The sequence below is a fragment of the Dasypus novemcinctus genome, chromosome X (assembly GCF_030445035.2).
Source record: "Dasypus novemcinctus isolate mDasNov1 chromosome X, mDasNov1.1.hap2, whole genome shotgun sequence".
Taxonomy (NCBI): domain Eukaryota; kingdom Metazoa; phylum Chordata; class Mammalia; order Cingulata; family Dasypodidae; genus Dasypus; species Dasypus novemcinctus.
Genome location: NC_080704.1, coordinates 135,482,782 through 135,509,449, shown reverse-complemented (window position 1 = coordinate 135,509,449; position 26,668 = coordinate 135,482,782). Strand labels below are relative to the sequence as shown.

General features: G+C 38.2%; 1 protein-coding gene across 25 annotated transcripts in view; it reads right to left on the bottom strand.

Moving 5' to 3' along the window:
* Window positions 1-26,668, bottom strand: part of GRIA3 (glutamate ionotropic receptor AMPA type subunit 3) — a 375,939-nt gene that overhangs the window by 155,089 nt on the left and 194,182 nt on the right. For all 25 annotated transcript variants that reach the window (XR_011647907.1, XR_011647905.1, XR_011647906.1 and 22 more), the window contains one exon: window positions 6,469-6,522. Coding sequence is in view for 20 of the 25 variants with exons in the window: in XM_071213071.1 (XP_071069172.1) it covers window positions 6,469-6,522 (54 nt within the window). In the remaining 5 variants the exon portion in view is untranslated. The remainder of the gene's footprint in view (window positions 1-6,468; window positions 6,523-26,668) is intronic.

Below are 26,668 nucleotides of genomic sequence, written 5' to 3'. Positions count from 1 at the left end.
CCCTAGCACAACCTCCTGATTGATTGCATGGTCCTGCAGTCCTCTACCCCTGGCAACTTTCACTTGCAGGCTCAACACTGTCCCCAACTCTGGGACCAGTCTCAACCCAGGTAGGGAAACTGTCGGGTCTTCTAAGGCAGTGGTTAACTGGGGCAGCACAGAATGAGCCCCGCTGTGGCTCGCATTCTCCCTAGGGCACATTAATTGCTTTTCTTTTTTTAAATCTCATTTTAAAGAAGGGCTGGGTATGAATATCTGTTGTTGGGTCATCTCAACCCAGATCTAATTCACCTTGCATCAACTGCTGAGACTATTTTGATTGATCTTTCAGATCCTCAGCTCTGTTTAGACGCTGGCTAAGGGTACTAATACCCCTTTTGGCTTTTGCCTACCTTGAGTGATTTTTAAGGCTTCAGATTGTCTTAGGACTTTGTGTCACCAAGAATGACAGGGTACTTGTTTTGCAATCCTGTTTATGTTCTTAGCATTTACCCAGCTGTTTTGCCTATACTCTTACCCCTGACCTTCCTTGGACCAAATCTATCTTTCATCATGGAAAAAATGTAGAGCCGGAAGTGACCTAGGAGTGTTTTCCAAACATCAGTCATTAATATACTACCTTTACAGTTTTTTTTTCCCCGTAAAGGTGGGCCACCTGAAATATAATTTACCTAATATTTTTCTTTACATTGATTCAATTTCAACCTAAATATCTTCTTTTGCCTTATAACTAAAAAATGGAATCTATAAAACCACAGAATTGATGGAATAGCTATTTTTTTTCTAGTATACATTTAATATAAATTCAAAACAAATAAATTTAAAAAGAAGTTTGGCTGTGTACTACATAAAATCATTTCGTGCACAAAATAGCATACTTTAAGAAATAGTGATTTGGACTAACTCACCACTGAACAGATTAAGAAACAGGTTCAGGGAGGTTTGGTTTGTCACAAGACTAATGAGAGCAATTCTTAAGAGTCAAGCACGTCTTCTGGCTCCTGGTCTAGTGCTCATTTTTTTTAGTGCTTTTTTTATTACATCACATTGCCTTCTTTTTAAGAATCTATTTATAATGTTATCTATGGTTCTATACATGATGACTGAGCTACCATTATTGATTTATATGAAAAAAATTAAATCATGGCATTTAATGTGCCTGGGAATGTAGTATAAAGGATCTTGATCCAGGACTTTACAAGGAGAGAAAGAGAGGCTGCTTGACTGACAACGTGTATACATAGGGAGCTGGTTACCTCTGGGACTAGAGTAGAGAAACATCACCTCCTTAGACATAGTCCTGGAAGCAAAAACAACAAATTAATTGTGGAACGAACCCTAAAAAGAAATGCTATCACCAACTGATAAGGAATTTGGGAAAGACTTACCTGCCCTAAGTCCATTTCTGGCCTGGCCAGATCACATATCTGGCCTGTGCTCCTGATGGGATTTTTTTCTTCTAGGGCTTTCAACAAGTTAGAATTTTCTGCAACTCATTGTCCACTCTAAAATGTGTACCCTTTATTGAAGCATCCATGGAATATCCAATTTTCTCACTTTAAGGTTTATACTAAGTTAGGTCGACATAAAAACACATGGAAGTCTTTGTCATATAGATGGAGTTCAGTAGTGAATGGAGACATTTTGGGCTATGGTGAAGAAGATTCCAGGAAGCTTAATTAAGCAGTGCAGGTATTCTTGACTCTGTATTTGTAGAATAAAGCAGTGGTTCTATGCAGTTGTGACACCAAGACTCAGGCTGGTCTTTGCTCCCCTGTATATCTGTCCTCAGCTTTCACATAGCTGAAAGGCCAAATGGTTCATCTTCTCAACTCCACTTCTCTTTTTCTTGATGATCCAAGTGACTTCTAAGTAGTTTTTATTTACTCTATGCGTGTGCACATGTTTGTGTGTGTGTGAGATGGGAGGTGTTTGAGTTTTTTCCTATGTTTAAAAAATCTGAAAACCTTGTTGGGATAATCTGTCTCCTTATTGGCATCAGAGGTGGGCAGCAATTTCTATTTCTATTGCCCAAATGCAGTTTGATATAGAGTACAGGGATATATGGAAATACGTGGCTGAGTTCAAATGAAAAGAAGGCCAGTAAAGGAAGAGAAGGTGTGGTAACTCAGAGTCCTTATTTTCATCACTCAGACTGACACAATACATTGTTTTCTATCTGAAGGAACAGACTATTTATTCTTGTTTTTTTTTTAAGATTCATTTATTTATTTCTCTCCCCTTCCCCCTGACCCTGTTGTCTGTTCTCTATGTCTATTTGCTGCGTGTTCTTCTTTGTCCGCTTCTGTTGTTGTCAGTGGCATGGGAATCTGTGTCTCTTTTTGTTGAGTCATCTTGTTGTGTCAGTTCTCCATGTGTGTGGCACCATTCCTGGGCAGCCTGAACTTTCTTTCGCACTGGGCAGCTCTCCTTACAGGGTGCACTACTTGCACGTGGGGCTCCCCTAAGCGGAGACACCCCTGCGTGGCATGGCACTCCTTGCACACATCAGCACTGCGCGTGGGCCAGCTCCACATGGGTCAAGGAGGCCCGGGGTTTGAACCACGGACCTCGCATGTGGTAGATGGATGCCCTAACCACTGGGCCAAGTCCACTTCCCTATTTATTCTTGTAATAGGAGACTCCAAAATCTCATAGTTCTGAGTTCTGTGTTAGGCAGTCAGTTTACCATTCTTTTCCCCACCCTTGTCTTAGTGATTCTCTTTACAGATTTATCATTCCACAAATTTTCATTTCTTTCAGGTTTGACTCTCAAAGTTGAAATCAAGTATCAGCTTAATAATTGTCAATAGAAGTAAGGAGGCCCAAATAGAATTTTAGAATGGGAAAGGTTTTGGAGATCATCTGGTCATCTTAGGCCAACTAAGTCAGCCATGATGTACTCTTTTCAGATTATATCATGAGACAAAACCTGCCTCAGAGAGTTCAGTTAGCTGACAACCTCTAGCTCCAGGCACCCTCAGGATCTGTCTTAGTTTTCTAGTGGAAGCTATGAGCTTCCTGGATAGCTGGCAGCCAATCACGGAGCAAGGCAGGAGTTTAGTGGTTTTCCATTTCAGGATAATATATGGCTCTGAACCAGAGCTCCCAATCGTGTCCGCCAAGACTCTCAGAGCTAACCACAGTCTGAAGTCCTTCCTATCAAACCTCCTTTCTTTTCCCTCCTTCACAGAAAATACTGTGTGGTTTGAAATGCTCCCTGCTTACTACTGTCCACTCCCCCTTTTACCTTTCACAGGTATTATTCCCAATAAATGTTTTGCATTTCTAATTATGTCTTAATATTTTATTCAAAAGGACTCAATCAATACATCAACAAATCCTCCCCACCACCTGAGTTTTACATTAAGATATCTGAGGTCCATAGAGGTGAAGTGACTTACCCAAGGTCCTATAGCTAGCTAATGGCAAAGCCAGTATGACAACCAAAACTTCTTGACCCCTACAGTCCAATGTTAGTTCCCAAACTTCTGTCACCCACATTTCACTTTCATGATTTTGCCATATCTGTTTATCTCCCATGCTATTGTTTACATATCATGTAAAATATTTCACATATTGCTGTTAAATCTCTACTTTAGCCTTGTATGAAGTAATAATACCCTTAAAGTAGGCTTTTGATATGCCAGCTTTATGTTTTTCTAATACATATTAAATAAATATATTGCTATTATAATTTTAAGAAGTTTGTATGTGTCCTATCTAAAATCATTGCAGGTACCATCAGTGATATGTGAACCCTGCATTTTTAAAAGTTATTTATTTATTTATTTGTTTATTTCTTCCTCTTTGTTATTTGTGCTCACTGTGTTTGTTCATTGTATGCTTGTCTTCTTTTTTAGGAGGCACTAGAAACTGAACCCAGGACATCCCTTGAGGGATGGAGGTGCCCAATGGCTTGAGCAACATCCCTTCCCATTCCTGCATTTTAAAACACTACACTACAAACTTGCTGCTTCTTAAAACATATAAAGCTTTATATAGAGGAGCAGGAAAAGGGAGAGGGAAGAAGGAAGAAAGAAAGGAGGAAGGAAGGAAGGAAGGAAGGAAGGAGGGAGGGAGGGAGGGAAGGAAGGAAGGAAGGAAGGAAGGAAGGAAGGAAGGAAGGAAGGAAGGAAGGAAGGAAGGAAGGAAGGAAGGAAGGAAGGGTGAATACATATTGGTGAGGAAGGAATGGTGAAAGGCCATCAATAACTGCCTCAGGTGGTTTGCTGTGACATCCATGTTTCCTGCCAAGCCCTGATCTAACTAACCTCCAGTGGGTAAAAAAAAAACAACCATCCTTTACCACATGGTTCCTAACATCCAAACTGTATTCAGGTGTAAATTAAGAATTTAAGTGAGTTTTATGGCTAAGAATCTTCAAAAAGGAGTTGGGAGGTCATCAGAGGGGTCACTCTTATGCATGCCTCAGCAGGGTCCCAGAGACAGCCAATGTAGATACAACCCCAGGTACTGGTTCTCCTGAGGGCTACGGAAACCCACAGGTTCTATGGTCATGGCAAATGACTCTGGAATTCAGTGCCATGTCAGTTGGCCCTACTTTGGAATTTGTGTTCCTGAGTGTGATGGAGTTGGACTCAGATGTGACCTTTCTACACATGCCTCTTCTGTCACTATTACTGAACCTGTGGTTGGTGCTAGGGTTGGTGTATACTCAGGAGACTTGAATCTCTGGACTGTCCATGTGCCTTCCGGGCCCTGAGCCTCAGAAGACTTGCAACTCCTAATCTCTGGTTCATTGGACTTACCCAGGCCAGCTAACAGAGGGGTGAAGATTGTCAACCACCACACCAGGGAACCGAGAGGGCCTATGACTGCAAACAGGAGACTTGAATCCATCATCCATGTGGAATCTAAGCCCCCTCTTGAAATAGAGGTGGAATGGACATCACCATCCCAGGGTCCACAGGATCGAGGAATAAAATATGGGTTAAAGTGGACTTACTGATGTTCTACTATGGAACTACTGTGGAAGAAATTGTAGCATTGATGTGGAGAAACTGGCCATGGTAGTTGCTGAGAGCAGGGAGAGGGAAGAAAAGATGTGATGTGGTGGCATTTTTAGGGCTTAGAATTGTTCTAAATGATATTGCAGGAACAGATATATCCTGCCATATATATATCCTGCCATTACCCACTGAATGGACTGGAGGAGAGTGTAAAATATAATATAAACTATTATCCAGGTGGTGCAATAGTGCTTCAAAATATATTCACCAAATGCAGTGAATATTCCAGAGTGATGAAAAAGGTTGTTGATGTGGGAGGATTGGGATGAGGGGGGTGGGGGGTATATGGGAACCTCATATCTTTTGAATGTAACATTAAAAAAAAAAAAAGAGATCGTAGGGAAAAAAAGAATCGAGATTTCTCTTCCTAAAATAGACCATTCATTCATCTTTAAAATGGACTGAAGTTTTCCACCTTGGGCAAATTATTGGAGCAGACACATAACACATTTAAAAGCAGCAGCTCTAATCTTCATCTTATAAAGTGTTTGAATGTGCATACTTCCTAAGAAAGAGATGTAAGTAACATTTCCTTTCTCATTTAAAATAAGCATTGTTAAAATAATTTTTTTTGATTTAAGAAATCTAAGAATATTAGAATAATCTTTTGCCTTTGTTGCTAATCTCTTGGTTTAAGAGCTCTATAATGATTATGATTCTGTTGAACTAATGAAACAAAATTGGGGTTAGAATTCATGTTATGTAATAATTTAATAGATTCTTAGTATCTTAGTGATCATTTAACATTTCTCTTTCACTCAATGGAGATACTATTATTTAGAACTTCTGCCAGAGACATGATTCAGAAATCATTTTGTCAATTCCTAAACCAGTTGTCCTATTAGAAAAGAAAGAGCTACAAACCAACTTCAAGGAAATACTAGCTTTTAGAATATCATACATCATTTTAAAAACATGAGAAGTGTGGAGGGTAAAGTCAAGTTATGTTTTATGTAAGTAGAAATGTGGCTACACATTTTGCCAGAGTCACTAAATATCTCATATTGAAATTGACTTCTGGCATTGGGTTTGAAAAGATTTGGTAGTGATCTGCTTCTGGAAGAACAAATCCAGTAATGATGTGCACATACACTTGGATTAGTTTCCTGTCTCTCGTACCTTGGTTTACATTTCAAACCTGATTAAAATGCTTTACATTTCATATCCAAAGTGAATTTAAGAACAATAAATGAAGACTCATAGTCAAACTGTTTTTTTAAATGAGGAGAGAATATAAACTTCCCAACTGAAACAAAGACAGTATAATTGAAAACAAGGCTTTTGCATTCAGGTGTTGGTATTTACCAAACTCATTTCTTCAAGTTTCTAGAGAACACATTATGTATTTCATGTATTTCCTTTTTTGTTGGTTACAGACAATACAAACTAAATAGAATATATTGCCCAGGAAGCTTTAAACTCTCCTTGTTCTTACCAGATTAGCAAGCATGTAGTGATAACCTCTTGAATGTTTACCCAGGATCACGACCTGCAGAAAGAAGAAATAAAAAATAATGCTTATTCAAGAAGAGCATTTTCAATTGCATAGTGATATGTCTAGGACAACGACTTTTATATGACTATCAAAATGTTAGATCTTTTATATGCAGTAAAATTGCAGTTAATTTTTCTTGTATTTTCTTGTATTTCACTTTCAGGCAGAGAATACAGGAAGATTTGCTAATATCAAAGTTAAAAATATTAAAACAAGAGGGGGACACCCCTCTAAACTTCCGGACTAGTAACATCATTGTCACTTAAAGCAGATGATAAAAGCAATGAGGCTGATGAGTCCCTGTCTATGAACTGCATTTCTGTGTTTAGCTGTTCAGATGGAAAATGATCTGAACTTTTCACACAAATTAGAAAATAGAATGTACAGTACTCTTATTGTTATCTGGATTGCTTAGGGAATAGAACACTAAATGAATGGGGTTAAAGGGATTTTCAGGTTAACCAAGGTTGACTTCCTTTTCTTGCCTTAATGTGAAAATCTTGCAAGGATCTGTATGGCTTTAGGTGCTGGTTACAATGCCTTGAAGTAATACATATCAAATGGGAACAATCCTTACCCTAACCCCAGGGGACATTTGGCAACATCTGGAAACATTTTTCGTTATCACACCTGGCAGAAGTATTACTGGCATTTGGCAGATAGAGGCCAGGGATTCTGCTAAACATCGTACAATGCACAGGACAGTGCCCATGACAAAGAATTATCCGGTTCAAAATGCCCATAACGCCGAAGTCGAGAAATCCTGACTTAAGGTCATCATTCACATAATAATTTTCATGAGTAGCACTGTATTAATACTAAATCTTATAGTTTACAAAGTGCCTTTTCATTATCTCAACATATATAATTGATTGTGCATATTATTTTCCAACCCCAGGGTATCAGTTGGAAATTAGAAGGTTTTGACTAAATACCTGATATAAGTTTATTTCCTTGTTATTTGTCTCTTTTCTTAGAAGCTAAGTATAACAAAAATTCTAGTTAATTGAAGATTTAATAAAATATACTTTTATTAAGTACCAACATGTGAAAAGCATTATGCTGGATAAGAGAATAGAAACAGAGAAAGGGAGAAGTTAAAGATATAACCAGACATAGAACCAGGTTTTATATACACCTGAAGCTAATATAATTTTGGGAGCCCTTTTAAAGAAAAATAATTTTAAAAATTACAAATACAGTATTTGGAATGAGGCCTTAGAAAGAGTTGTTCAAGGAAGAGGTTATCAAGCAAAATTTATCATAAATCCCCTTCTGGACATAGCTGTCAAAGGGTTTAAAAACAAGTTGGGAAGACATAAAAAAAGTAAAATTTATCATAAATCCCCTTCTGGACACAGCTGTCAAAAGGTTTAAAAGCAAGTTGGGCAGACATCAAATCACATATACATCAAACTGAAACTCTATGTAAAAGACCATCATCATCATTATCATCATAACAACTGCCCTTAAATGAGTGCCTAGTATATGCCAAGAGGCTTTATATTATATAATCCCCAGACAGCTTAATAGATTAAGTATCATTAGTCTCCTTTCATAGATGAGGAATCTCAGCCAAAGAGAGTTTAAATAATTTGTCCAAGGCCACACACCTAGGTATAGGTAAAGCTTCAGTTAGGACTTGGGTCTATCTGTTTCTAGAACTCATACTCTTGCCAGTACATTGCATGGTTTCCTAATATGTGCCTAAAATCCAAATGCCAATCATTGCTTTGGGCTCTTAGAGAAGAGGAAATAGAGCTGTCTAAGGCCTGGAATGGATAGGGAAGACTTAATGAAGGAGACAACATTTAAGCTGGCTCAGAGGAGTGGAAACATAAATTTAAATATGCTGGCATTGGAAACCCTCATGTCATTTTAAATTCTAATAGTTGGAGAGAGAGTGAGAAAGTGCAAGTGAGCTGTTTTGGATTAGTTTAAAATATGAGCTACATTTCTGACTGATTATTTATGGAGGAAATGAAAGGTTAATGAATGTCTTGAGGAGGTGATTTCTCACACTGCAATGACACAAAATGAGCTGTTAGGTAACTGTTGGACTGTATTCTTCAGTGTCTGCTTATGAGAAACATCCTTACTGGTGACATTTGTTAACTTTTGGAGGCAAGTTGGGACCATTCATTTTTTGAATTTTTAATTTACTGACAACCCTTGACATAATAAAATCAGAAGGTTTGGGGTTCTGCCAGATAAAATGAGCAAGATTCCTGAGCACATCTGATGGATCTTAGAAGGAAATAAGGACAAGCCCAAAATAATCAGAGTAGAGTCTTCTCTCACAAGAGGCGAGTCCTTTGGAGGAAAGCAAAGGTAACAATAGAAAACATTAGTGTGAGACGCAACTCGAATGAGAACTCAGGAGGATCCCTTGTCACTTACTCACTGTTTGTGGGCAAATTACTGAAACTCTGAGCCTACATTTCCTTTTCTGTAATATGGGGACAGTGATGCGGGTTCCTATCTTAGTAATGTTATCAGGATCAAACTATATTTCACATATAATAGTGTTTGGGACATGCCTTATGTAAGTACATGATCTGCAAATGAGGGAAGGAAGTCATTCACCAAAATATTTTTCAGGTTCAGAAAAACTTGCAGCTATTGGAATATCTGCTTTAACCCATGCCCAGATTATCTGTTCAGATAAACATAGTCACTCATTTGAAGGTAGCTCTATCACAACATCACCCTTTCAAAATGTAGCCTTAAACTGGAAGGGATGGGGAAGTTATCTAAAGATAGAAAACTTTAGGTGTCACAAAGCTGTTGCCCTGAAGCCCCTAATTAATTCATCATCCTCTTTCAGAGCCTTTTTAACTCTTTTTTAACATAGAATTCCTACCAATCTTAGTTTCCAGTTTGCAGTAAATTAAAAGGGTTGCAAATTAGAAGGGGTGTGTATGAAGGGAGGAGTGATATTAGAAAGAGATGCATTAGCAGCAGAGGAAATGACAGATTGATTTAAAGGAAAAGAAAGAGATGGAGGAAAAAACCAAACAACATTGTGATATTGCAGAGTATAATCATGGATGTTCATAGTGAATGCCTGAGTCATCAGGGAATGGTTTATTTTGTTGAGTAATTTCTGCTGAAAAATCCACCAGAAATGCTCAAAATCCCAATAGTTAATAGAGTAAACATCAGACATTTTGCTGTTTTACTTATGTAAGGTTGCTATGACCCTACTTTTGTGAGCTAAGAGTAGCCTCATTGCAAAAAGTGTCTTGTTTTGCTCTTAGTTGTTCCTTTTTAAAATAAATTTTGATGCAGGGTTTGTGGGAGTAGGGGTAGGATGGGAGGGCTGTGCCTGACACAGCACATAAAAGAACTAGTTCACAGGAGCTGTTCTTGTTCAGTTAATCCTAAATCTTTATCCTTTCTATATGTTATAGATGAACAAGGAATAGATTGTACGTTCAGTTCTTTAATGACTCTGGTAACCAATATTCAACTTTACTTTTACAGTAATTATAGTAGTTTTTTCTGAATTAGTTTTAGAACTTCAAGTATTAGAACTGTTTTTATAGACTACTGTGTAATTTAAGGAGGAAATGCCAAGTTACCAAATTCATGTTCTGTATTCATTGTGTCTTTGTTAGCTTTTTTGGAGATGATGGGTGGCCTAATGTAATGGCAGAAATGATAAATGTAATAAGGGAAAATGTGTAAAATGTAGATAAATGCATTGTTTTAAGGAAATTTGTTTTTATACTCACCAACATGATCTGAAAGAAAAATGCCACAGTTTTTGTTCACTGAAGCTTAAATAACAGTGTTTTATTGGCTGAAGAAAAAGTATATATACTGTACACTGATCCTTTTATATAGCAGAGAGTCAAATTATTTGTCAAAGGAGTCAGTGAATCATTGTCTATCCAATTGAGGTAGATCTTTGGAGTTAGTTTCCCTTGTTGACCACCCCCCATCCACATATCTGTGGAATTGGAGGCTGGGTATCACTTAATAGCTAAAATTAGTTCTTAAACTGTTCAGTTGCTCTAATATATAAGAAGTGCCTTCTTCTCCAATTTAATGTTTAATCTAGACAGTTCCATAATTTTAGAAATCTGAAATTAAATTGTACCGCAAGACTACTTGAGCGAGATCTAAATATCCTTTGGGAGGCAAAAGCATCTGTTTTGCCATGCTCGCATTTTTTAAAGTAAATGTGTGGAAAAGTGTGTATGTTTTTTCCCCCTAAGATCCATCTGGTATGCAGATTAAGTTATTTGAAGAACTAAGTATCCCCATGTTTGGATTTTCTTCATCAGTTCTAAAAAAGGATATATGTATAAAGACTGATATTGCTTTGAGTACAGAACATGCCTTGAAGTTCATCTTAATCTGTTCCTCTTTGATATAGGCACCCTATGAATGTTTGGAGTGCTAGATAGAGAAGTAGGAGGCAATTCTAATATTAATTCACCAGTTTTTCCTTCATTTATTATTTGGATGTTTTATCTTTAAGATAAAGCTATTAGACAACTTTCTTTTTGCTCAAAGAGAAAACATTTTTAGCCCCCTGTCTTTTTCCTGCTTCCTCAGTTAAAAAAAATATAATGTTGTCCTATGGCAACCTATATAATTTCAGCTGTGTTGGGAGTTAAATGAGTTATATACAACAGAAATCAGTTTTAGAACATGCCACAACTCCCAGAGGAAATTCTCCATATTTTAAAAAAGCATTTATTTTCTTAAATTAAAATCCCAAGCTTTCAAATGGTTTTAGTCTTAGTAAATACATATCGAAGTCAATTCCATCAGAATTATTTTCTAATAATCTCAATGGGCAACACATACATTCTCTCCTCTAACTGAATGAGAATACTTCATATTGCCATCATTTGACTTGAATAAATGTGCTGAATCAGTGAGGTGAAAAGAGCCAATCACCCGTACCAAAGTCAGCCCAGTGGCAGTGGGGGCGAGGGTAGTGCAGATGGAGAAAGAAAGACTAAAGCTTTTCATAAAGAAAAAAAAACGGGAATATAACCAAGAATTCTCATCAATGCTTATGCTGTCTACAGAGTAGCTTATGCCATAGAGAAGACAATTGAGTAAGGCATCAAATAAATTGCTAGGATGTGAGGATTAGAGGACAAGGATTTCACCAAAGAACATGTGTTAGGGAAGTTTCACTTGAAGAGTTTAATATTACTTTCACCATGACTGAATGGAATATGTGGAATAAGAGGTAAATAAGAGGTCCTCAGGATGGAGGAATAAAATATAGATTAGAGTAGACTTACTAGTATTCCACTATAGAAATACTGTGACTCCAGCAATGGAAGAAATTATATCATTGATGTGGAGACTGTGGCCATGGATGTTCCTCTAGACAGGGAGAGGGAAAAAGAGGTGAGATATGGGGGTATTTTTGGGACTTTTGTCTTTAATGATATTGCAGGGACAGATGCAGGACATTATATATCCTGCCATAGCCCTCTGAGTGGACTGGGAGAGAGTGTAAACTACAATGTAAACTATAATCCATGCTATGTAGCAGTTCTCCAAAATTTATTCATCAAATGCAATGTATGTGCCACGTGGATGAAAAAATTTGGTGATGTGGGAGGAGTGGGGGCGTGGGGAGTAGGGCTATATGGGATCCTTGTATATTTTTTAATGTAATATTTTGTAAGATCTATGTATCTTTAAAAATTTGTTATATCTATTTTAAAAAAGAGGTAAGAAATGGCCACAAATAATTTAAAGAAGAAACAGATAATTCTTGCTTTTAAGGATAAGAAACCATTTAAACACCTGTTACTCTTGGAGGGAACACTTCATTGTATTAACCGTAACAGTTTCTCAAATTTCAGCTCTTCATAAAATTCCTTAATGATCTGTTTCTTACACGGCATTACTATTATTTACTTAATTTTTTAAAACTTCTTTTTCTTTTTTCTGCACTACTGGGACCAGGGATTGAATCCTGGACCTCGTATGTGGGAAGCCAGCTCTCAACCACAGAGCCACATCGGCTCTTTTTTAAATTTTTAAATTTTTAAAATTTAATTGCCTTTTTAAAAAAGATACATAGATCACAAAAATGTTACATTAAAAAATATGAGGTTCCCATATACCTCACACCCCACCCCACCCCACTCCTCCCACATCAACAACCTCTTTCATTTCTCTAGCACATTCATTACATTTGGTGAATACCAAATTTGGTGAAAACCAGAAAATTTTGGAGCACTGCTACACAGCATGGATTATACTTTACATTGTAGTTTACACCCCCTCCCAGTCCATTCAGTGAGTTACGGCAGGATACATAATGTCCAGCATCAGTCCCTGCAATATCATTTAGGACAACTCCAAGTCCCCAAAATGCCCCACATCACATCTCTTCTTCCCTCTCCCTGCCCTCAGCAACTACTGTGGCCACTGTCTCCACATCAATGATACAATTTCTTCTGTTGCGAGAGTCACAATAGTTCTATAGTAGAATACCAGTAAGTCCACTATAATTCATATTTTATTCCTCCATTCTGTGAACTCTGGGATGGTGATGTCCACTCCACCTCTAAATCGAGAGGGGGCTTATATCATAGCTACCAGCTGCTTTACTTAAATTTAACCCTGTTCAAAGCAGTAATGGCCATGAAACCATAGACCAGAAATAAAAAACAACTGTATTAAAATAAAATATATGTATCCAAGTGTCACTGAAAATCCTCTTGTGTACCACTAGAAGTGGTGGGAAATATTGCTTCAAAGAAGTCATGTGTTTAAGGAAGAGGATGCAGATCATATTTCCTTATTTTGATGAAAGATTAATTTGCTTTAGTAGATGACTCTTTTACAGTTGGAATCTTAAAGTATCCCCATCTACTTCCAAAGGTTCTTGAAACTTGTAAGGGAAGGAAATGATGGGCAGTCTGGGAGGTACTGAACAATGCCTGGGGCTAGGAAAAAAATGACAAACCTGGAAATTTACAAAATCATTTCCTCAGACAATTTACATAAACTGCCCCACCCAGGAAGTCAGCTGCTTGGATCAGCTGGAATCTTTTTCATGGGGCCAATAAGAAACACTTAAAATACTTGGACTTTTCTACCAGCTAACATCCCTGAAAAATGATGTTCTTATCCAGCTACCTGCATTTCCACACAGCTCCAATGCCTTTTATATGAGTACCTGATCCTGAAGACCTTTTCTTTGTTGTTGTTCTACTATCTCTTTACTTATTTTTTGAAAAATGTTACATTCAAAAAATATAAGAGGTTCCCATATACCCCCCACACCCTCTCACCCCACTCCTCCCATATCAACAAGCTCTTTCATCATTTTGGCACATTCCTTTAAACCTGGGTTTCTTTTTTTAATATAGATTTTTGAATTTTTTAAAGATACTTGGATTACGTAAATGTTACATGAAAAATATAGGGAATTTCCATATGTCCTACTCCCTACCCCTCCCACATTTTCCCACATTAGCAACAAACTTCATTAATGTGGTACATTTGCTATAATTGATGAACACATTTTGGAGCATTGCCACTAAGTGTGGATTATAGTTTACATTGTACTTTACACTCCTGCAAAATTTTGTAAGTTATGACAAGATATATAATGGCCAGTATCTGTCATTGCAATGTCATTCAGGACAATTGCCAAGTCCAGAAAATGCCCCCATATTATACCTGTTTTTCCCTCTCCTTTCACTCAGAACCTCCAGTGGCCACTGCCTCCTCATCAGTGATATAAGTTCTTCCATTGTTAGAATCACAGTAAGTCTACAGTAGAATATGAGGAAGTCTACTCTGTTCCATCATTCATTCCCTAAACCTGAGGATTCTGGGATGGTGATGCCCACTCTGCCTCTAATTGGGAGGGGTCTTAGATCCCATAGGGCTGATGGATGGTGCTATCTTGCTTGCAGTTGCACACTCTCTATGTTCCTTGGAAAGGACCTTGTCCATCATCATTTCCTTGTTAGTTGTCCTGGGTGAGGCCAATGAGCTGGATAGTAGGTGTTGCAACTCAGTTGAGATTCAGGGCCCAACTGACACATGGACAGCCCAAAGATTTAAGTCTCTTGGACATACACCTATCAACTCTACTACTAACTATAGGTTCAAATAGAAGGGGCAGAAGAACAATATGTAGGGAAACCACAACTGAGCCCAACTCTGTCACACTGGAAAGCATTAATTCCAAAGTAGGGCCCATTGGCAGGGTGCCAACTCCTGAGCTGTCTGCCCTCCCTATAGTGTCTGGATGTCATCAGAGCCATCAGGAGCCCTGCTATTTGAGGCAATATTTACTTTGGCAGTCAATGAGATTATGCTGAGATGTGCATAAGCGTAACGTCTGGAATGACCTCCTGACTCACTTTGAATTCTCTTAGCCATATAGACTCATTTGTCTTTATCCTTTCCCCGTTTTGGTCAAGGTTTTTTACAGTTGCATTGCTAGTTGGTGCTTGGTAAATAATCCCTTGGTGCCAAGGAGGCTCATTCCCAGAAGTCATGTCCCACACAGCGGGAAGGTAAAGCATTTATATGCTGAATTTGGCTAAGAAAGAGGCCACATTTGAGCAACAAGGAGGCTCTCAGGAGGTAACTATTAGGCACCCTATAATAATAGGCTAAGTTTGAATTTCCAAGGTAAAGGTTCATAAGTATGGTTATCAATATTGAGTGCCTGTCAATGGTCCATCCTCTTTCACTAGTCATTGTCCCTGTACTCAGGGAATTCTTGCTGCTGCATTAGAGATTGTGGCAGAGCTCCCCAGGATGGGAATTTGATATTCTTAGGGTTATTGTATGAACCTCCACCCACTGTAACAATGCCCCACAAACTCTAGAACACGTTTATATACAGGAGTTCTTAATAAGAGGTCTGTGGAAAGATTTCAGGGGATTCATGAGCTTGAATTGGAAAAGTTAGCTCAATTAGATGCCCAACATGATATGCATGTTGCCTTATCAAATACTACACCACAGTTTAATGTTATTATTCAAGTTAAACAACCTCTGCACATTGACATGTTTTTAAAAATATAAAACTTTCTTCTATTTTTGATGTATTGGATTATTATTTAATGTGTTAAATAATGTGTATAGTATTATATCATGTTTTTATTTTAGTAACTGTATTTCAATATATGTAACTGATTTCCTCTGTAATTTTATTTTATGCATTTAAAAACATTATTTTTGTGGGTCTTTGTAGGTGTGGGTGTGATATATTCATTAAATAATACACAGTATAGTGTGGACTTAGTATGATTTTTATTTTGATGTAGCATGTTCTGAGCACAGTGGATAAATGCCTGCAAAAAGGCTGGTAAGGATGGCAGAGATAGTTTTATGACACTGTGGGAAACTCAAATTTCTAAATGTTTGCCAAAAATGACCATTTGAACAAATGTTGAACTGTGTTAGACTATCATGTATTGAAATTATGAGAAAGTTGTAAAATGTAATTTTGAATAATCCTAAAATTTAATTTAAAGATATACCGATATTGAGTGTCATAAAACTATCTGCCGCTACATTCTGAGAAGGGGTCCATGGTTTTCACTTGACTGGCAAAGGGGTCCATGGAACAAAAAAGGTTAAGAACCCCTGCCCTAAACATATTTTCTAGAAGTTTCTTCCAGAGGTGGAATGGGGTTATTTTAATTAGTATTTAACCTAGAATATAGTAAACTAATTAGTTCTCTTCAACATGGGCATGCATATGACCTGTGTAGCCTCTGTGCATTTTGTATTGGCTGTCCTCCAAAATTAGTGATCCATTTATTTTTGATAGTACATTTTAAATGCCGATGTTCTTGATGCATTCTTTTATGAAATTAACTGTGAACTTAACCTTTTTTTTTTCACAGACACAACTCTTGTTTTAATAGAAGTTTATTATAAATCTCCCAGTGTATCTTTTTTTTTTTTTTCTCTGTAGATACTGAAAAATATTTTGGGCCCAAAACTACAATCCTGAACTCCAACAAAGACTTACTAGAAGAACTGTATAGGTGCTAAGTAGAATCCTTGGAAATGCCAGTGTACTCATTACTTGGACTTTTAAAAAAATGGATTAGCAACATCTAGCATACAGCTAAGTAGTCACTCAAAAAGTTGTTTCCAGCCACAACCACTTGGAGATGGGCAGGATAAAGCAGGACTTCCTTCATAGGCCCAGGGTTCAGTCATATCTCTCCATCTTTAGGTATTTTTTAGAATCAATAACTTACCATCACACTTAAAATGGCACCTTACAGTGTTTAAGCTTGGAAGAGTCTAAAATTCCTTATGGTTGTGATCTGAGGCACTCTTACAGCTTTGAACAAATGGGTAGGTTTTATAAGTGAGGTAGTAAAAATGATCTGTGGATGTAGAGTCAGCTAGTTCTGGATTCAAATCCTGCCATTTACTTACTAGCTGCATTATTGTGTGTGAAATTGAAGCTTGAGTGGTTGGGTGCAATATTAGAGACCCAGGTCCAGTCCAGAATAATGGGGCCTTTAAGAGGGGAGAGGAGAGGGAGAAATAATACATGCTGAAAAGGGATGTGGAGGATGGGATATTCTCCCTGTAAATTCTCTGAGAATGCTTCTCTCTGTTCCTATTTGTGCAGTGTTTCCAGTATTTGACACTTTAATCTGTGGGATTTTCGGGTTGCTAAAGGAAATCGGGTTCATCTTTATATTTTCAAATAAAGGCAAGTATCTACCAGAAATACACTGTGTTTTTTGGACCTCTGATTTTCAGGGCAATTGTTTACTTGGCAGGTTTCTCTCTTTTCTGGGAGCCATGTCAATTAAGTAGATCTCACTCAATTTGCAAATGGATGGCAAATGTTAGAGGAGGCAAAACATGGAATTCTTCTCAATCAAAAATGTTTTGTTTGGTCTTTCTTTCTTGCTATTTGGACCTGGCATTTATCTTCCCTACTCTGCCAGTTCACCCACCTTTGTTATCATGCTGATATGCCAATAGTTCAAGCACCCTAGGTAGAATTACAGAATTTCATCTTAAAAAGGGGGTTCACAAGGGCTTGTTTTCAAACATTCAGGAATTTTGTGAGCCAGTTATTAAATTGTTGGGTGCTTGAAATCAGTCATGGTGGGAGTGTTTACACCCCAGAAATCAACCAATACTACAAATCAGGTTTTTTTCCCTTGCCCCAAGAGTCAGTTTACTGGCATATCACTTGGCTTAGAAAGAATATGGATTGAAGCCCTAAGCAAGGGAAAGGCTGCCTTTATTAACCACATTCATTCCTCTGCTCTTTCAGTGAACATTTGTTGAATGCCATGTCTTTGCCAAACCTGCAGCTAGACACCTGGGAAACAGAGGTCATCAATATCTCATCCCTAGCCTAGAGGATCTCATACTTGAGTGGGAAACATAGCCAAGTGAACAGACAATTATAACCCAGTGGGAGAAGTGCGAGAACAGAAATATGTACAGGATACAACTGAGGAGAGAATGATTAACTCATAACCTGCTATAGATAGAAAGTACTTTGTCTCTAACTGAAGATCTACAGAATTTTTCCTGTAGCTGCTGTAAGTGGGAAACTGACAAACAGGTAACTTAAATAGAATGCTATTTTGAAAACAGATATGTTTCAGAGGGCTATTTCTCTTGATTCCAGGATAGTCTTGGTGTTTTATAGTGCTTACATACGAGAAGAGAGTTTTTTTATTTGTGCCAAAATATAAGGATTCACTGTGATGGTAGCCAGAGGTGACTCATTAGAAATTCTGTCTAAAATGATTGGTGGGAAAAGCTAAGATAGAGGGATGTATAAATGGACAGATAGTAAACTGAATGGAATCTACTATGGGCAGTGCATCCCAATTTTGCTAGTTACAAATTGTATAAAATTCAGCAAGCTCCTTAACTTCTCATGCTCAGTTTTCCATCTGTAAAATAGGTAACATAATAGTTGCGAGGCAGTGGAGTGGAGTGGTCAAGAGGACAGGTTAGATTGTCTGGGTTAGAGTATCTTCTCTGCCCTTTAACAATTGTGTAACTTTGGGCAATTAACTTAAACTCTTTGTCTCACTATTCTCATCTGTGAAGTGGGGCTAACATTAGTACCTACCTCATAGAACTCACATGAGGAATAAGTGAAATAATGTAAATATAGTTCTTAACACAGTGCCCAGTGCTTATCACATGTTAATTACCTTCTCTTTTCCTTGTTCCTGATTGCAATGTCCCCTCCCTCCATCTTGACAAGTGGAAATCATAGTCACCCTTTAAGATCGAGCTTGGATGCAGCCTCTTCTATGAAGATTTATATAATTCCACATCCCCCATCTTCAAAAGATAGATAAGCTGTTTCCTGCTGATACGGGGTGGAGGATATGGAGAGGCATTAGTGTTCAGGCACAGAGGAGTATTGGGGCTGCTGCTTAGGATAGTACTGTACTGGGTTGAAGGTAGAGGGAGGAATCTGAGGTTTGCATTTGGAGTTTTGGCATTTGAGCTGAAGGTGCAAGAAAGACAATAACCTGAGGTCAATGAACATCAAAATAATTCACACTGCATTATCTAGGCCTCTAGGCTACCACTGGCATTGATTAAAGCTGTAAATTAAAATCACATAGCAACCATGGCTGGGAAAGAGATGTTTGTATGTATGTGTGAATATATGGGTATGTAGGGTTCCTACCCAGCTACAAAGGAGCACAGGCCAGGACCTAACTGACCATGTGCAGCCATCACAGTGTTCTACATCGGGGAGAATGAGGGATGGGGCTGGTAGTGAGAGAGGTGAGAGCAGAGATTTTACCATGTCAGTCAGGAGGTCCTTTATTCTTCTGTGTGGAATGTTGTTCAGAAGGTTTGGGTCACCCCACATTGACAGTGATACCTGGACCTTGATTTTATCCACAGGCATGGCTATTCCAGGTTTTCTCACTTGAATCCTCAGAGGCCTTGGAATAGAGAGAAGACTAAGGAACACAGTCTATATTCCTTGGAGGCTTAGGCTACACGAATGTCAAAGACAGTGTTTCTCAAAGTATATGCTGTGTGGATCACCTGGGAAATATGTAAAATACAAGCATCTAAGCTCCTCTCCAGACAGACTAATTCAGAAAGTCTGTGGTATTGCCATGGAGTTTGAATTTTAACACTCAGCCTAGGTAATTCTGATGTACCCTGACATTTAAGAGCCACCAGTCTATCTGATAATAAATTTATTTTAAAAAGATAAAAGCAAGACCTCAATGATAGAATCTTCATGAAAGGGGTGGGAAGGGAGACATTGAGTCTATGGGGTGCCTCCTTGAGAAGTTCCCATGGGAAACCTGGTATTGGTACACAGTAGAAAACAAACATAAGCTGGCATTTATTGAGTACATTGCTGTGTACAAGGCATTGTATTAAGTGATTTCTTTACATGTTTTATCTCATTGAATCCTCACAATCCTTTAAGGTAGGTGATATTATTAATTTCATCTTCCAGGTTAGGATATTGAAGCACAGAGAAGTTAGATAATTTGCCTCAGGTCTCAAGGGCAGAAAATTATGGAGCCTGAGGTCAAATTCAGATTTCTCATTAAGTGTTAACAGCTATGATAATAATTACTAATGATATGAATTATTATTGTTGTGAGATGGTCAGCCCCCACCATGTATACAATTCAACAACGATTGAGCACCTCCTATTTTTATGTATTATCTTCTAAGTAGTGGATCAGTTGTGGCCTGAATCTTTAGGAAAACTCTTTGTTGCTAGGCATCCTGGGAATTTTCCTTTGATCCTCCTTAATTATTTCTCAAAACTTTGGGCTTGGTTCATATGATCAATTCTCTGTCAGTATATGCCATGAGTTGTCACTGTTTAATCGCAAACTGCACTTGTGACAAATGTTGGATCATCTGAACAAAAGCATAGGAAAAATAATTAGAGGGAATCAAAGGGAAGGGGCTCACAGCCTTGAACAAGAGACTGTGTGAAGGTTTCTAAGACTTAGTCCCTGAAGTTCTGACAATGTATTTTGATCCTTGTCTGAATGTAAATAAATGATCCATCAAACCATAGACAGCTTGTCACAGTGCATGTTATTTAATTAGTTAATTAAAAGTCTGAGAGGGCTAATGTAGCTCTGCACTGGGTCTGAAGATAACCAAACTTGTGTTCTGACCAGGCAAGTTAACTTAAAATAAGTGATCTCAATTGGGTAATGGCTACAAGTTCAAATTTAAGAATCGCTGTAATTAGTCCCAGATGGATCTTAATTGTTCTGTCAGGAAATGGAGTGGGGAAGGAGGGGAAGAGAAGCCCAAAGTAAAGGTTATGATCCATACCTTTTAAAAGCAGGGGAGCTGACTGGGGCAGGGCATGATTAATGTTGTAAAACAAGAATTCCATTGCTGCCTTTCCAAATGCACACTTTTAGATTTGGTATATTAAATGGGTCTAGCTCTTTGGGAAATAAGGACTAGAATTCAGCACTCTTAAGTAGTCTGGGGGAAAGTTATTTAACCTTCTTATGTCTTCTCCACATCTACATAAAGGAGAACATACTATTAACCCTACTGACCTCAGAGGATCAGAGGAGATAATTTTCAAAATAGCCTTGAAAAAATAGGGAAAGCTCTGTAAGGCAGTATTTATTTTTGCTTTAATTCAGGAAAGTTTCCTAAACCAAGTTTTTTTTTGGAGTATAAGGCTATGCTAGGTGTGCTTCTTTTTATTTAGATGCCATCTGAGCCACACTTTTGAAATGGTGGAAGCATCTCTGTGGGCAATGTGCTCAGCACCATACCTGGGTAGTGGTACATGATGTTCTACTTTCTTAGGAGGCATACTCACAGAGCTGAAAAATGATTTTGGCCTTGTGGGCTTTTGGAGTAAGACAGAGAAAACACCAATTTAGCATTTTTATTTTGAAATAATATCCTTCTCTATTTTCGTATAAATCATTCACTTAAGATTAGGTGCTGACACAGCACTGAGGTACCATGAAGTTAGTGTAAGTCACAGTGAGAGCAAGATGACTTTACCCCTACTTATTTTTTATATGAATGTTTGGGTTTCCCTTTAGTGGTTGCATACATTCTAAATGCCCATATGTTCCCAAGCCTTAGGAGCCAAAGGTAATGTGAATTTGTACAATGTAAAAGCTGAAATATCTGAAAAAAATCATAACCCAGTACAAAGCCTTAGAAGACCAAAAAATTGGCCTTTTGGGGATATACAAAATGACTACATTTGAAACTGCTTTTCTTTCCTGATTCTGCCTTTTAAAAAGAATTATACTCCAATACCCATATGTATTTCCTTTAATGGAATTTAAGCACCCAAAACAGAGATTTACAACCTATGCTTCGTGACAGTAATCACAACTGTTTTTCAACTTCAACCAAAATTCATTAAAGGAGCTTACTTTTAAATCAGAATCTGTACTCTGCCTTTTATGAGTCAAGCAAATAATGGAGCTGTATTTCACAGTATTGCATTTCTATCTAAGGGCTGCGCCATTTGCTGAAAGGAATTGAGGTCACAATAAACAAATAAACAAGCAAAAAGCCCTGGCCCCACATTCCTCTTCGTCACTGGGAAATGCCCATCTATGAGAAGGAGCAGCAGAGGACAAGGATTTGCTGTGATTTTGCATAAGTTTAAGTCATGGTTTGAGCACTCATTTTTAGAAGTCTCCCTGGGGACCTCTGTTGTACACAGTAAATAAAAGCCAAAATATGCAAGACTGTGAATTATTCTCCAATTGATAAATATCAGGGCTTTTTACCCAAAAAGTCAAGAAGATTATATATATAATTCTATAAATATTTATTGAGAACTTAGTAGATGACAGCTATTTTAGGTGCTGGGGATACAGCAGTAATGAAACACAAAAACCCCTGCCCTCATGAAGTCTATGTTCTAGTTCATTTGTCTAGTGATCATTTCCTCCTGTGAATTCCTTTATCATTTCTACCTCTACCTCTCAACTGTCCCTCAATCTATTAAATATTTACCCAACTTATGCCTATGTCCTGTGACCCCAATTCAAGTCCTTGAGGGTAAAACCTAGTTTTTATATTTGTTAGTGTGTACAGCATTCAATATAGTGCACCAAAGTCAGGTAATTCAATGAATGCGGATGATGAGAAAGGAAAAGATACCAATATAGGGAAGAAGGGTGAAAAATGATAATTTTAAATATTATCTTTCTGTGGTAGTATGCTTTCATGTGAACAGACTATTTTATCCTAAATATTAATTTCAGGTAGTTATGTGGGAAATGGGATGGAGGTGAAAGGCAGGTAGCTCATTTATGGGAACTCATGTGTAGATATCTGGTTGGTCTATACATTTTGGGTGGTGTGGCTCAAAGTATATGACCATTGGAGAGAGCTGTGGGTTTGAATCCTTGTTCTTTCACTCACTACTTGAGTGGCCATTATGTGTGTTAATCCTCTTTCAGCACCTCAGTTTCTTTGTAAAATGAAGTGGTAGATTAATCCTTCAGTAGAATCTGTTCATTTCAGATGCCTTCTTAACTGTAATGCCTGTTGGAAAAATTATGTATCTTGAGGATCAAAAGGTCATGATGTCTTTTTAGTTGTTCTTACACTCTCCTCCAACACTGTCAATAAGTAAACCAAGCTGTCTTAGAGAGCTAGAGACTGGATGATAGGCTTAAAGGAAGTTGTGGGGGAGAGGAAGGTTCAATCTGACACCTATGTGGGTGAAATCTATGATAAGCTGGAAGTAAGAATTTATACAGGGAAGGGATAAGTTGGGGGCATAGGGATACCTTTGGGTGAGGCTTTGCCGGTTTGAGAGGGGCTAGGGTTGGGAGGATGGGTCAGATGGACCAAGAAATTGGGGGGAGGTCTGGGGGAAACATTTGAACATGGGAGATTATCAGGTATGTGGCTGAAACTATAATGTTGAGAAAACTCTTTAGAAAATATAATAAGGCAGAATTACCTGTTTAAGATGCTTAAGGGGTCATCTGGCATGGGGGCAGGTTTCTAGGGAGTATGTGAGCACTCATTTTGTCATAGTGTGTTATATCATTGGGCGGAGACCTATACAATGAGTGTGAAGGTGTACCCACATTCTAGGGAGGCCTGATATTCTCAAACAGAGGGAATTGTGTCTCTTGAGAGAATTGGTGGCTCCAAATGGATTAGGGCAGTCTAGTATATTAAGCCCTCAGCAAGAATCCATAAATCTGGTTCTTCAAGTAATGAAAATTGATTGTCACTGTGGGCCCTGAGGCAAGGGGAAGAGAGGTATAGAACAGACGGAATCAGGGTAACTGGGGGGCAATGGGAGTGCTCCACAAGATCATGCAGTGATGGATATAGGACATGTTAACTTACACCACAGGGTATAAAAGTCTATAAGCTAAAATGCAAACCATAATGTAAAATGCAAGAAAACTAAAAATTTAGAAATTTGTACAGTCTAAAATATAAACCATAATGTAAATCAAAATGGAACCATGTTTGATAGCTATGTTTCAAAATCTGTACATCAGCTACAGCAAATATAACATGAACATGAAAAAACATCATTGCTGGTGAAGGGGGAAAAGGGTTTGATGTTGGATATATAGAGTCCCCTATATTGTATATGTGAATTACTGTGATCTAAAACTTTTATGAAGGTAAAATTACAAATTTTGAAAAAAAAAGACAGGATGTAGACAATGAGGAAGAAATGAAAGAAAGTGCCTTGCCACTGTACATACAGGGCAACACCTATTGCAGTGATGAAAGGCAAAATGTCAAAAACAAAGCTTTATAATATTTTTCATTTTTAATACCCCAATTTATTTTTATTTTATTTTATTTTTTCTAAATTAGTATGTATTTTATTTCTAATCTTTAAACACATCGCTATATTTCATTTTCCTATTAATTGAATTTGGCAATATATTAGGCTTCATTTTTTAAGAAGTTTTAGACCACAGAGAGGTTCAACTGTGGCAGGGAAGCAACACTGGTGTGGGGTGTTATTGATGGGGGCCACATGGTTGGGAGGGATTTTCCAGGGCATGTATATAGGGTACATAAAAATGTTTGGATATATGTTGGGTATTTTCATATTAGTTACAGTTACAAACAACAACTAAGGGAGTGCTGAGTTCCTTCCCAGGAGAGCTCTATCACATTCCCCAATGGAGCAGCAGCAATGCCCTAAGGCAACGGTAAAGACCAACAAAGAAGGACGGTCCAACAATGAGCCCTTGATACTGATGACTATGCTTATGACCCTGTGTGCCTGAAATATGAACTAGGCGTAGAGCTGCAGGGTGCTTAAGTGTTACCTCCTGAGAGCTTGCATGTTGCTTGAATGTGGCCACTCTCTAAGCCAAACTCAGCATGTAAATGCATTACTTTCCCTGCATCATGGGACATGACTTCCGGGGATGAGCCTCCCTGGTGCCAAGGGATTACTAACAAGCACCAGCTGGTGATGTAACTAGAAAAAGACCTTGAATAAAAAGGTCAACTCAGATCAGCAGAATATTTCAGCCTATATGTAGGATTGTGTGTTAAAAACTGCTTTTTGACCTTGAATAAAAGGGGGAAATGGGAAAGACAAATGAGTTTATATGGCTAAGAGTCTTCAAAAAAGAGTTGGGAGGTCATCAGAGGGGTTGCTCTTACACATGCCTCAGCAGGGCCCCAGAGACAGCCAAAGTAGATACAACCCCAGCTACTGGTTCTCCTGAGGGCTACAGAGACACACAGGTTCTATGGTCATGGCAAGTGACTCTGGAATTCAGTGCCATGTCAGTTGACCCTACTTTGGAATTTGTGTTCCTGAATGTGATGAAATTGGATTCAGATGTGACCTTTTCACACATGCCTCTTCTGCCACTATTACTGAACCTGTGGTTGGTGTTAGGGTTGGTGTATACTCAGGAGACTTGAATCTATGGACTGTCCATGTGCCATCTGGGCCCTGAACCTGAGCAGACTTGCAACTCCTACCCTCTGTTTCACTGGACTTACCCACGCCCACTAACAGGGAGGTGAAGATGGTTAACTACCACACCAGGCAACTGAGAGGGCCTACAGTTGCAAACAGGAGACTTGAATCCATCATCCATGTGGAATCTAAGTCCCTCTTGGTATAGAGGTGGAATGGACATCACCATCCCAGGGTCCACAGGATGGAGGAATAAAATATGGGTTAGAGCGGACTTACTGATATTCTACTATGGAAATATTGTGACTAGTATTGGAAGAAATTGTTGCATTGATGTGTAGAAAGTGGCCATGGTAGTTGCTGAGGGCAGGAAGAGGGAAGAAGAGATGTGATGTGGGGGCATTTTTGGGACTTAGAGTTGTCCTAAGTGATATTGCAGGGACAAATGCTGGACATTATATATCCTGCCATAACCCACTGAATGGACTAGGGGAGAGTGTAAAAAACAATGTAAACTATTATCCAGGTGGTGTAGCAGTGCTCCAAAATATATTCACCAAACACAATGAATGTGCCAGAGTGATGAAAGAGGTTGTTGATGTGGGAGGATGGGGGTGGGGGGTGGGGGGTATATGGGAACCTCTTATTTTTTTAAATGTAATATTAAAAAAATAAATACTTCCATGGCCCACTGGATGGAATGTGGGAGAGTTTGGTCTATGGTGTGGACCACAGGCCATGGGGTGTAGCGATGCCCAGAGATGTACTCACCAGATGCAATGGATGTGTCATGATGATGGGGGAGAGTGTTACTGTGGGGGGAGTGGTGGGGTGGGGGCAGAGGGGGTGAATGGGGACCTCATATTTTTTGAATGTAATATTTTTAAAAAAATGAATAAATAAAATAAAATTAAAAAAATAAATAGATTGTATAAAAAATGGTCGTGATGAAAGATAGAATTCAGTCTGGCCAATATAAGCTGTGTTCTGATCGGTGTCAGGTTTCTATCATTTTGCCTTATAATAGGTGAGTTATTTTCAATTTCCTGATTGACACTACTTATTAACATTTACTTTGACAAGTAAGTGAGATTCGCCATATGTATGCAAATCTAAATCTCCACACTCTTCCACCAAATCAGATGAATTTCTATTGGACTAGAAGACTCAGCTTAATCAAATCATCTGGAGAAAGCCCTCCTTGACCTGAGTCAGGGCGAGTTAGGCATACTTCTGCATTCTCATAAT